The sequence below is a fragment of the Scedosporium apiospermum genome (genome assembly GCF_000732125.1).
Source record: "Scedosporium apiospermum strain IHEM 14462 chromosome Unknown SEQ_SAPIO_0143, whole genome shotgun sequence".
NCBI lineage: Eukaryota > Fungi > Ascomycota > Sordariomycetes > Microascales > Microascaceae > Scedosporium > Scedosporium apiospermum.
This window is the reverse complement of record NW_015971844.1, coordinates 1,805,907-1,818,392: the sequence shown is the minus strand read 5'-3', so window position 1 is coordinate 1,818,392 and position 12,486 is coordinate 1,805,907. Positions and strand designations below refer to the sequence as shown.

General features: G+C 50.8%; 3 protein-coding genes and 2 pseudogenes across 3 annotated transcripts; 3 read left to right on the top strand and 2 right to left on the bottom strand.

Moving 5' to 3' along the window:
* Positions 1-518: 518 nt before the first annotated feature.
* Positions 519-2,903, bottom strand: SAPIO_CDS9808 (Uncharacterized protein; the record flags this gene model as incomplete). The annotated part of the gene is made up of 4 exons (XM_016791110.1): positions 519-2,043; positions 2,210-2,598; positions 2,691-2,829; positions 2,890-2,903. 4 exons carry the CDS (start codon positions 2,901-2,903, stop codon positions 519-521), a joined length of 2,067 nt encoding a protein of 688 aa, XP_016639620.1.
* A 603-nt stretch (positions 2,904-3,506) lies between these two features.
* Positions 3,507-5,465, top strand: SAPIO_CDS9807 (uncharacterized protein; the record flags this gene model as incomplete). The annotated part of the gene is made up of 7 exons (XM_016791109.1): positions 3,507-3,913; positions 3,989-4,260; positions 4,338-4,383; positions 4,449-4,579; positions 4,776-5,023; positions 5,123-5,138; positions 5,209-5,465. The coding sequence occupies 7 exons, from the start codon at positions 3,507-3,509 to the stop codon at positions 5,463-5,465; spliced, it is 1,377 nt and encodes a 458-aa protein (XP_016639619.1).
* Positions 5,466-5,954: 489 nt separating this feature from the next.
* On the top strand, positions 5,955-7,697 carry SAPIO_CDS9806 (annotated as a pseudogene; the record flags this gene model as incomplete).
* Positions 7,698-8,526: 829 nt separating this feature from the next.
* On the top strand, positions 8,527-9,444 carry SAPIO_CDS9805 (annotated as a pseudogene; the record flags this gene model as incomplete).
* A 758-nt stretch (positions 9,445-10,202) lies between these two features.
* On the bottom strand, positions 10,203-10,989 carry SAPIO_CDS9804 (uncharacterized protein; the record flags this gene model as incomplete). The annotated part of the gene is made up of 3 exons (XM_016791108.1): positions 10,203-10,305; positions 10,368-10,642; positions 10,723-10,989. The coding sequence occupies 3 exons, from the start codon at positions 10,987-10,989 to the stop codon at positions 10,203-10,205; spliced, it is 645 nt and encodes a 214-aa protein (XP_016639618.1).
* Positions 10,990-12,486: the final 1,497 nt, after the last annotated feature.

Below are 12,486 nucleotides of genomic sequence, written 5' to 3'. Positions count from 1 at the left end.
CGGTCCAAGAGTCAGCAAGATGGCGGCTGATCAGAAAGGCGAGTAATCCTCGTCTGACACCAAACATTTTTATCTGGACTACTGTACATCATCGATGTTTGTTTTCTATTTTTATTTCTGGTAAAGTGATAAGTTTGGTCTGGTGCAACCCCAGTTTATGGAATTCGGCCGCCGGTTCCTGCATGTACGTGGTCAAGTATTTGCCAGCAAATGTCATTTACTTCGCTCTTATTCTTAGAATTGCTTGATAGGGAGCCCATTCAGGGCAACTAGTTTGCGATGTTCCCCGGAATGGCACAGAAATAGACACTTGCCTCACCCTACTCAAGGAGAGGGTCCATACCTTTTGACCTCTTACTGTCGGCAATAAATCTTGTCTGATAAGCGCATAGAATCGTCCACTTCACTTTTTCCGTCTGGCCGGAGACTAGACACGGGGCCGAAAGGTCCTTCAGTGTCAGGAAAATTGTCCAAATTATAGTGCCGGACTGGATCCGGTTGGGTTACATTAATACACCTTATACACTAGTAATTGCCCCGGAAATCTGAGGTTGGGACCCTGTTGTCCGGCCAGTAGCTGCCATCTCGACGCCAAGACCCACGCCCGCCCTCCTCTGCCTCCTCTCCCGCAAGTTAGGGTTTGGAGCGATACCCTCAAGCGTCATGTTCTGCAACCGTGGGAAGAAGCCGGTGGCTTTTCTCTTTTTTCGGTCCGTCCGCGAAGGCGTTGTGTCCGTGCTAACCGTGGAGGCAGTATCGGACGCTGCATCATCCGCGCCTTCTTGTTGTTGATCTGCCTCTGCGCCAGTACTTTGGCCATTTTGGCCGGGCACAATACTGGTCTGAGCGGGCGCCACTGACTTTTCGGCCCCTGGTGCCAAGGGCTCTGCGGGAGGGGATTCGATATCTGCCGGTTTCCGGGGATATTGGACTGCTGGGAGATACCAGGATATGGCTGCCGCGAAAAGCATGAGCGGCATGCATACGAGGAGTCGGATTCCCAGTGCCCGGGGCGTATTCTGCGTGGCTCCAATAATGGCCCGGATGGTGATGGCGCCGACTTTGCCGCCGGCCGCTGCTATCCCGTAAAACGTCCCACGATAGACTGTTGGGAAGATCTCAGCCGCCAAAACGAAAATCAATGTGTTCGGCCCCACGTTGTACACGAAGTGGGTAAGAGCATAGAACACGAGAGACGCGGTGGGCTTCTTCCCATCCGCGCTAGCCTTGAGTAACGTCCCACCCGTTATCGTGAAGAGTAACGCTGACAGGCAGAACGTCACGGCGAGTATCTTTCGTCTTTGGAAGTAGTTGACGAGACAAATTGCAGTGATGCTGCCTGCTATCGACGCAATGGAAACTACCCTAAGTGACCTGACCGAGTTCAGTTCCAACATGTGGTAGATGGTGGTGTTTGGGTCTTCGAGCGTTGCGAGCCAGTTCATGGAGTCTGGACAGCTCGGGTCAACAGACAACGATTGCGATTGGGTGGCAGATCTTGGATCATTCTCGAGGGTGGAAAGAGCGTTTGGGCTATCTAAAGAGAGTCCGTAAAATCCCACGTCCATAAGACCCCATAGAACGCTTATGCTGATAAGCCTCCATAGCGCCCGTCTCGAGTCGCGGTTGAGATACGCCCAGGCCCCACTATACCAATGGTCGTTCTGATCACTGTTTTGTCTGACGGGACCCGCGGCGACAGGGTTCGTTTCTGTTACTTTCTTCGTCTTGTAAACTTGCAACGCGTTCTTGACGGCCTTGCGCAGATCCTTCATAATATCGACGTAATACCTCGGCGTCTCGGGGATCGTGAGTCGGGCGAGGATGGCGATTGCAGCTGGAATGACGGCAATGCCAATCACCCATCTCCACACGCTGTCCACGATTATTTTCGATTCGTTTATCTCTGTAGGCGTTGTGAGAGGATGTTTGAAGTCCGTATCCGTATGTCGTGTCATTTCTCTGAGAAACCCTAGGCCGACGGAGACCGCGAGGATGCGTGCCAGGGACTGCATCGACTTTACGGCGGCAAGCATAGTGCCTCTAGATTCCGTCGCAGCCCATTCAGCGGTGATAATGGCAGAAAGCGGGTACTGAATAGAACAAGTTAGTTCAGGTTCTCTCCATGTTGTCGTGGATGGGGGAAACACTTGCTTCTGCGCCGATCCCAAATCCGAGAGCCGTCCGCCACCAAGCTATCCATGCGTACATATTCATCGAGTGCTTGTATGTGATGCCGTCGTCGACTTGGTAGATGAATCCCTCTCCAGCTTGCACCATGCCGATAGTGGCAATAATGAGAATGGAAAGTTCGAAACCATAGAGTCTTTTTCGGCCAGCACGATCAGCCAAGTGGCCAACGACCAGCATTCCAACGATCGTGCCAATCAAGGTCAGCAAGTCGATCACCAACCCCGAGTCCTTGCCCAAGCGACCACATGCTGGGTAAATGTAATTCACGGCCGGGGTAATAACGTTTGTCGAGAAAAGACTGTAAGAAGAAGCTAAAAATCCGGACGCGGCGACGAAGAATACTTTGAAGTTGAAGCCGTTGTCATCGACGAGCCTTAGGATCTGCATTTCTCGTTCCTTGACGCTCTAGTGGAGGGGCACCAGTTAGCTGCCAGAATAGGTAGGGGATCGGCCGAAGAGGGACAATCCAGTGGATCACCGGAACGGGTCGAACTCACGTAGTTGACGGTGGTCAGGTAGCTCACTTCGTCGTGCACATCCCGATTCCACCATTGCCACCGGCGGCGTCTTCGGACCGCGGGCTCGCTGTCTTGTCGTAGGACCGGAGTCGGTTGCGGTTCTTCCATGCTCACAGACCTGCAAATGGCAGTGAAATGGTGACAATTGAGCAAACTCCCAAACCCGGAAATGTCTTACTGGTCAGCGTCCATATTAAGAGGAACCCAATTGATAAGGGATGGACCCTGGGACTTAAGCGACATGGCATCTTCGGGAAGCGGGTTCCCGCCCGACTCGTGCTCATGTCTACAGGGATGGAATTCTGTGTACGACCGGGGCTAAAGAGACCACGAGTTCAATATCAAGAGCCTGCTCGAGCACACGAAATAAGAAAACCCACCCCTGCACTGCCCTTCCGTCGTCGTTGTGGGCATATTGTCCAAGACCATGTGTCATTTTCCCCTTTGAGGTGCGGGCCGTTTATATCCAATCGACTAGGGGCGTGGACAGATTCGCAGATCTGAGTGGGCGGTAAGATTAGGCGCGGACAAGGGTGCAAAGAGCAACGCGAGAGTTCCTGGTGTGAGCCAAGACAAATGAGATTTGACAGGGCGGAAGCCATCCCACAGCCACGGTTCTGGCGTACGTTATGTCCCACGCGATGCATACCAGATCCGCTCAGAGCATGTCCACGCGAACATGATTCCTCGGGTCTCGGGCGATCAAACTACTACTTAGGTCTACCCTTAAGCAGAAGGAAGAGGGAAAGTGCCCGCCCGGATAGTCCCGTCTTGTCATCTTATGAGTAAATCGTCATGGCCGCGCTGGGAGTCGGTGATATTCTAGCCATCACTTCGCTAGTGCTGCAGGTCGTCGCAGCAGTAGACAAGGTGATTAAAGTTTTCGAGAAAGCACAAAATGCGCCGTCCGAATTAAGCCAGCTTCGGGTCTCGCTCGTGCGACTGTCGCGACATTTTGAGATGCTCCGAGCAGAACACGAAGCGACAGGATCCTCACTCATTCATAAAGACGATACAGACGAGATCTACGTCACACTGCAATGCTGTAAGGCATTATTTGATGACTATGACAGGGCGAGAGCAAAGACCGCTTTGCATCAAGTGGCGTGGAGCACTCGGTATAGCACTCAGCTTGCTCGGTACCAAGCCCGAGTGGATCGGCATTTTACCCAAATCCTGCTGCCACTCTGGCTTACGACTAGGTAAATGATCGCCTACCCTTCAAAATGCGCCATTTTGTGGAGCAAGTTTTCCGTAGCTGACCTCGCCCTCCTTAGCACTCTACATATTCGGACCACGGCTCAGACCGAGCTAGCGGTGCCCTCAAGCAGCAAAGGCAAGCAGCCCGAAGCTGTCTTTGAAAGGAAACCGTCCGTGGTCCCGTCGCAGCATCTTGATGATTTATCCCAGGGCATCAAGCAGTTGGAAACAGACCTAGACAGAGATCATGTGGAGAGAACCTTGCAGTGGCTCGATCAAACACTTCGAAAGTGCTGGTCAGATTTGGGTCTCGACGTACATCACTTGCCGGAAGTAGTCGCTTACCAGGGTGAGTTCAAGTTCTCGTTCAGCATGTAACACAAAGGAGTAGGGTTTTGGGATCGACACTGACAGATCCCCATGCAGAATTCCGGAATCGATCCGTGTCGTACGAGACCGCACCAACAACTCTGTGAGTAGTGCACCTCACAAACTGACTGACCATATTGGACCATCCACTAATTCTCTTGGCTTTAGGAAATTAGAAAATGCTCCGAAAAAGCATAAACGCCTTGACTTGGAACGAGTCCACGTTATGGCCAGGGACAACGAATCTCGCATTTTGCTTTACCAAAATCGAGATGGTTCCATCCAAGTCACACAAATTGGTAACTTTCTTCTAACTTCTTCAGAATTAGACCGAGATTCTAACTAGAGATATAGTTCATTTTGGCTGTATCCCTTGGACATCCACTAAGGACTCAACACGGGTCTCTTTTCTCCATACACACGTCATTACCGTTATCGACAACGACGGATATCACCTCTACAACATCGACCCTAAGTACCGCTTCAAAAATCTAGAATCATGTCTCAAGTTTCAGGAGACCCTGAGAGAGCGGAGGCACCTGGGTGCGTTTGACTTTGTTGAGCTCAAGTCAAATGGTGTTGCAATGGCTCGACGACAAGTTCTTAGGTTCTGGAGAAGAGATAACCCCGATGGGTCTCGGGAGTTGACGATGACTTTCCTGGCGTCATCTCTGAATACCGGCCCCGGAAAGAGCCATAAGGAGTACAACTTGGAAAACTACCATCCAGATGCCGAATTTTATGTATCTGCCACGAGATATCCCCTTCGGAAACCAAAGGAAACGGATACTATCAGGATAAGAGCGAGCTTGCCCTCACCTCATGGACAGATACGAATACAGTTTGAAACTGTTGATGGTAAGTGTTGGTGTTTCCTCGCTCCGTTGTTCCTCCTTGTCTACCGTCGCAACGTCTAACGAATCAATAGAGGCAAGAGACTTCAAAACGTTTTTCAAGAATCTTTACGCCCTCGCCCCCCAGATTGATTTCCCGCGGGCTTCGGCCGCATCTATTGCTTCCAGCAACACTGGTCCTACGCCTTCGGATGTCTATTGGCGCGACGGCGCTCCGCCCCCACCTCCAAGTGAACTGAGCCTCGGCGAATCGTATGATAACTCGTACTGGGATCCTTTATTCGCGCGGAGTCCTACACTCGTATTGACAAGAGACGATGATGATACCTAACGGCAACGCCGCCTCTTAGAGTTACATTCGTGGCTTTGCGTCTAGAATTACCAAGTTTGTTCCCATTACCGTCAGTCCTATCACGGCATCCGTGTCGTCATGAATACCTCTAGGAGACTGAATGGATATTCATTCGTGCAATTTCTCGGAAACGCGGACTCCCCATCGCTCCGACGGTACGAACAGTTCAAGATTTTCCTAAATGGCACGCGGGGCAGAATGCAATGGCTCCCACGGGTGTTGATTCCTCGAGCCTGATAGGGGCGCCTGTAATTACAACAGGCTAAATGGTCGAGCAATCCGACGCTGGCAACGTCTTCTTTCTACACAACTTGGGTCCGCTCTTCCGCAGGGAGGGTATGTATTACAGTTCCACGAAATGGCATATAACTACTCTTTATTCGATGGCCATCCTCGCCTCCTGTCGTGTGGTTATTAGCGAGCACACCAGTGAGGCGAAGCCCTAGAAAGGTTGATAACTAATGAAGAATGATGCATCGACGCGGATTTTCTTTCTCTATCTTCTCCCTCCTGTGGGCTTCGGTTACCGCCCAGTCAGAGAATTCCACCTACTATAACCCTGTCCTCCCCGGATGGCACTCTGACCCGTCATGTGTCCACGTTGATGGCATCTTCTACTGCGTCACGTCCACGTTCATCGCCTTTCCTGGACTCCCAGTCTACGCGTCCAAGGACCTGGTCAATTGGAAACTCGCCAGCCATGGATGGAACCGAGAGAGTCAACTGCCTGGCCTAAGTTGGAGATCGGAAGGGCAACAACGGGGCATGTATGCACCGACTCTTCGTTACCACGATGAGGAATTCTACCTAATTTGTGAATACCTTGGGATGGCAGAGGGCACGGTCGGGGTCGTCTTTAAGACATCGGACATCTTCGATGACGAGGCCTGGAGCGACCCGGTAACTTTCGCCACGGATCGCATCGATCCGGATCTCTTTTGGGATGACGATGGCAAAGTGTATGCAGCGACGCAAGGCATTCTCCTCCAAGAGCTCGACCTCGAGACTGGAGAAATGAGCCAGCCACCGATTGAGATTTGGACGGGAACCGGAGGCGTATGGCCTGAAGGACCGCACTTTTACAAAAAGGATGGATGGTACTACCTGATGATCGCCGAAGGCGGAACTGCAACCGACCACGCCGTCACGATTGCCCGTTCGAAGAACATCACGGGGCCGTATGAGTCCAATCCGAAAAACCCAGTCTTGACGAACCGTGGCACCAACCAGTATTTCCAGACAGTTGGACATGCTGACCTTTTCCAAGATGGGGATGGGAACTGGTGGGGCATGTGTCTTGCCACGCGTTCAGGTCCTCAGTACCAGATCTATCCCATGGGCCGCGAGGCTGTCCTCTTCCCCGTTACTTGGGAGGACGGCGAATGGCCTGTCATGCAACCAGTTCGAGGCGAGATGACTGGGTGGCCATTACCACCAAGAAGCCGCGACCTTCCCGGAAATGGTCCTTTCAACTCTGATCCCGACGAGTACGACTTTGGTGAAGACGTTGGTCTTCCTCCCCACTTCGTCCACTGGCGTGTTCCCAAGAACGGCACCTTCTCCGTAGCGGAAAATGGTCTTGAGATTGTGCCTAGTCGCAACAACTTGACCGGAATCCTGGGGCCTGGAGAGACCGCCGAACTCAGTGGTCGCCGCGGCCTAGCATTTGTTGGTCGGCGGCAAACCCATTCGCTATTCGACTTCACTGTCGATTTGAGCTTCGATCCCCAAGGAAACAACGAAGAGGCGGGGGTCACGGTCTTCCTAACTCAAATGAACCACATAGACCTTGGTGTGGTACGTTTGTCTGAGACAGACCCTCAGCTTTCTCTACGCTTCCGGGCCAAGGGTACCGGAATGCGTCCACAGCCCAAGGTTGTTCCGGTCCCCGATACTTGGCCAAGCGGGCCTATCCGGTTGCAAATCCAGGCCGTGAGCACTTCCCAATACGAACTATCGGCAATGCCTGTGGACGACCCAGAGAGTAAGATTGTTGTTGCAACTGCTTCTGGGCAGCTTTTGAGTGGCGGCACTGGATCTTTCGTTGGTAGCCTTGTCGGCGTCTACGCCACCTGCAACGGTGAAGGGACAGGAGTTGAGTGTCCTGGAGAGGGCAAGGCGATCTTCCAACGCTGGCGGTATACGGGGGAGGTACAATACATTACCGCGACGGAGACCGTTCCGGAAGATTATAACACCGGTGAGGCCTGAAGTTGCTAGCTTAGCTTCCATCGTCGCGGCGAGTAGAGACGATTCCGGCTTCCAGCTAGAGACGGCATAACTAGATTTCTTTCCATACAAGGAGCACTATATGGAAGTATTATTCGTGAGCATTCAGGCCTTTGACAACGGCTTTACCACTGGGCAATACAAAATACAAAATCACATCCCTCGTCTGATCAATAATTTCCTACCGTGAGACCGCAAACAGCGCCAATTTTTTTTTTTTCTCTTGCAACACCAAGACGACAATTTTATTTCTTTTTTCTATAATACAATGTTGGAGTCGAGCGCCGAAGTCAGGGCGTCGACGTTAATAGAACGTACTTGAACCTTTGAAGAGATCATTGATGTATTGCGTGATAACCTAGCTACGCCGAGATCGGGCATAGCTCTTATGGCGGGTATCTTCGTCTTATCGTTATCGATGGACCCCCCTTCGAGCTGGAATTATTGTTGACTTGACCTTCCAAATCTGAATCTCAGGTCCAACGATTACAAATAGCGCAAGAAACGATCCCCCTCGGTCATGGGTTAGCAGTCACGTGGGTCAGAACTCCAACCTCATCACCATAAAGTCGCATCTGGCCCAGGTGCTTCTCAAGCCGACTAGTTCGGAGTAGCACCTCGTTCGAAAATGTTGGTAGCAAAGCCTTTTCGCTTTAAGCCAGTCCCCTGTAGGCAAGTCGCAGGCTTCTTCACTCCCCTCTTGGACGAATTGGCTGGCGTCCCGCTAACACACAACAACTCAAGAAGCTCTGGTTCTGCGGTGATCAGAAAAGCAGCTGGACCTCTCTTTAAGCAGCCCCAGCCTTCAACCATGCGACATCAATCCGGGGCTGCCGCCGTGCAGGCCTCTTCTACTACTGACGAAAAATACAAGATCGTGGAAAGGGCCGACAATTTTGAGAAACTCGAGGCTGGCCGCCCCGACTTCGACCACAGCAATGCCCCCATCCCAATGACCAAATCTCCCAACCCAGGTTGGCAGTATGGTTCCGGAGTGCCCAGAGATATTGGCAAGCTCGATATCCCGCACAAAGAAATCGATCCGTATGCAGAAGATCGGCCAATGGTGAACAACTACAGACTCTTGATCTCCGCGATCTCCCCACGACCGATTGGATTTCTAAGCACAGTATCCAAGGACGGCAAAACCAAGAACTTGTCACCATTCAGCTATTTTCAGGTCATCGACCATGATCCGCCCATGTTTGTGGTCGAGTTTTCATCACGGCCAGGCCGTGTGAAAGACACGTACCGTAACCTCAAGGAGACTGGCGAGTGCGTGATCAACACCGTCTCCGAGAACATGATCGAAGCCGTCAACGCGTCCTCTATTGACGCCCCATATGGCGTCTCAGAGTGGGAGATATCGGGACTTCACGAGGCTCCGACCACAACAGTCAAACCATCACGAGTTCAGGAATCAGTGATGTCTGTGGAGGGCAAGGTTGTCGACATTAAGGAGTTTACAGACCACGGGCAGCCTGGGATGAGCGTCGCGTCCCTGGTCCTAATAAAAGCAACTCGGTTTTTTGTTCGGGAAGACGCGGCGAACGAGGACTACAGCCATATTGATTTGAATGTGCTGCGCCCTGTTGGACAGCTCGGGGGCATGGCTTATGGTCGCATCATGTCAGCTTTTGATCTGCCACGCAGGCGGTGGGTCGATGAGAAACCCAAGAGCGAGCTCTTGACACAACTACAGGAGAGACATGAGGGCGATAACCAATAGTCATGGGCCATATACAGGGAATTTGGTGGTGAACTCGGAAAACCGACCAAGTACAGAATAGCAAGCGGATACCATACTTTTCATTCTTGACCCGAGTAGATTTAAGACCTTTGCTTCTGATGTCGGAGTGTAAGTTGTTCATGTTCTGTGTACTACACTCTGTAGAAACAAGCAAGTCCTCATCATCATCGCTATTTGATAATACCCCGATCCCATCGTGGTAAAATCGCCGCCAATTATCCATCTGGGACTCCGGCCCCGGCGCTCTTATTAGATGTGAGGATGTTGAGACGGCTGTCGCAGGAATTGAGATTGGACGGCTCTCGAGGAGAAAAATCAACAGAATGCCAGTCCGTAAAGCCAGGTTGCCTATAATGGTAGCTGGGATTTTAGGAGTGGTGAAAGTTGATACTACATCTGCAATGATGGTGCCGCCCCGAGTCCGCTCGGAATACCATTGTGGGTCAAACTTCAGGACGACGTTACATAGCTGATAAGGACCAGCAAGACACGGGGTTTATTGGTGTCTCTTGGGAACGGCTTTAGTCTCAAATGCATCAATAGCTCAATTCTATCGTCCTAAAGACGTACCACTAAAACTAAAGTGAGATCAAAACATACCAAATTCCATCCTCCGCCCCTAATAAAGTTGACCAAGATCACCATGAGTGAAGAACTCTTCGGTTTCTCACACTGTCTGTCCCACTCCCTCTTCCAGCGACACACATTTCTGTGTATCGCCTGCGTTACTAAAAACCTCAGCCGCTCTCGCCTTCTCTGACAAGTTGAACTCGTAGTACCGGTGGCCTCGGGCGCTTCCACTGCGAAGCTCGAAGGAAAAGCAGCAGCGCATGAGTCACTCTATCAAATCGTTAGCTGGCAAGGCGGAGAAACGCTAGCGAAGAAAAGAAATGAACACGAACCCAAAAACGAAGGTAACGAAGAGATAAACCCAGAACAAAGGCTCAGCACGTCGCCGCCACGCCTCACACTCCGGGTCGGCGGGGCGTTTCTCGTCCCAAGGAGGGCGGCATCGGTTGGCGTGGTAGAGGAGCTCTTGCATACCATAGAGGCTATGGAACAAGAAGAATAGGCCGGCAAATATGTCGACGAGTATCCCTGTGAAGCCTTGCGGAGGTGGGACACCGTCTTTGGTGCCAGCTAGGGTGATAATGGAGTGTATGATGGCCACGATGGCCTTGACGGGGGATGAACGAGTCAGCGCTTTAATGGATCTTGCGTGATTTCATTCTTTCAGTCAGGGCTCGGGTAGCTCACAAATCCCGCGATAGGAGCGAAATAGTAATAGAGGTCAAACGGCGCGTGGTAATCGTCGGGCTGACCCGTCAGGACAATGCTACTTGCGAGGAGAAAGACGATGGTTAGGACGCCGGACACCACCGAAGTGATAGTAGCAAGAATGAACACCCTCTGCCACGCATCCTTTACGGGTGCTGGGCCGCCGTTCTGGCCCTCTTCTCTGTCCTGATTGCGCAGGAGAGGAGACGTTTCATTGACGCTGTGGCTATTCTGTGGTTCGCTCATGTTAAGAGATCAGGTGTCGAAACTTGATTAATGAGGGAGGGGTTTAAGAAGTGGACGAAGAAGAAAAGACAATGAATTTATTAATAAATTTCAAGCCTATGCGTACGCGTACTTTGGATGTGTATGATATTGAGACGAGGAATTAGGCAGCAGAATAAGGTCGATGCCTTCCTTCCATTATTCAGGATCCGATCCTTCTGGGTCCGCATGGAGGTCGCGTTGCTCTGCTTGCACGCCAGAAGCGCTGTATTGGAGGGGGTGGCGCAGAAGTATGCCCAATGATCTGATGTCTGGGGACTTCATCCCGTCGCAGAGAGTTGTGGCCGAATACAGCTACAGCAGTCTCTCGAATTCTCTACCAATATTTAATTTCAATTGCTTTCCGAACTTAAAACTTAATGCGCTATAATAGACTCTTCCAATATTTAGTATCGTCGAGTTGTAGATGAGCTGCTTTGCGAACTCCACAAAAACGCAAATAAGAAAAAAGAAAGTGCAAAAGTTAAGTCCTCGTTTCGAATCAGCAACGTCTCCAAGTTTTCCCGCTCTACCTCAACTCCACCCAAAACATCTCCAGCTCAAGATCTCAAAATATTACAACTGCAATAGAGCGCCCAGAGAGATATTTTCTCGGGAAAAAGGAGATAGAAAATATTTCCAGTATAATTTAGCCCAAAAAAAAATAAAAAAAAAAAATAAAAAAAAAATAAAAAAAAAGACGATAAAAAAAATAAAAATAAAAATAAAAATAAAAATAAAAATCCCACTTCTCCCTCCCCAAGTCCCAATTTCCTCCGCGCCTCATGGTTTGACCAGACCGGGTTCCACGCCGGCGCCTTGCGGAAGTAGCTTGTAAGCAGTGCGTCACCGCTCGACCACTTGAGCTTCCATGAGTCGTCGAGAATGCCGAGCTGGATTTTCATATATAACACACACGCGCGCGCAAACTGTCACACTCAAACCTGGGAAGGTGCGTTCCACACGAATTTCCACGCGAATTTTCCGCAACTCGGATTGTATTCGTTGCCTATGCAATGTTTGTAACGAGGGCTGGAAGGTATCCTCGACCGACCTACACAATAGAATCAAACACTCCCCCAACTGGGACCCGCGAAAGGGGGCATTAAGCCAAACGCGGAAACAAAGGATATCGGGAGCGTAGATAAATACACCATGACGGGCCGGTAATCCTTAAATTGTACCAACAGTCAATTAAAAGACCGGCTGGCAGCCGCAATATTCATCGTTTCGTGTTATTTTATATGCAATACCGTTGTGCAAAGAGAAAGGGTCAAGGGTGGAATGAGAGTCCCGGCTCCAGCTCTCCAACGCTAAGATCTCACTTGCATCGAAAGAGGTAAACGCTCCCAAACCACCACGATCTCATCTTCATATTTCTCTGCCAGGAAATTCTATCCTAGGTGCACATGTGTTGGACTTGGTATGGCTGGAATCTTCTCATCGATTTGGAAGCCCGGAAGATGCTCACATGTAGTT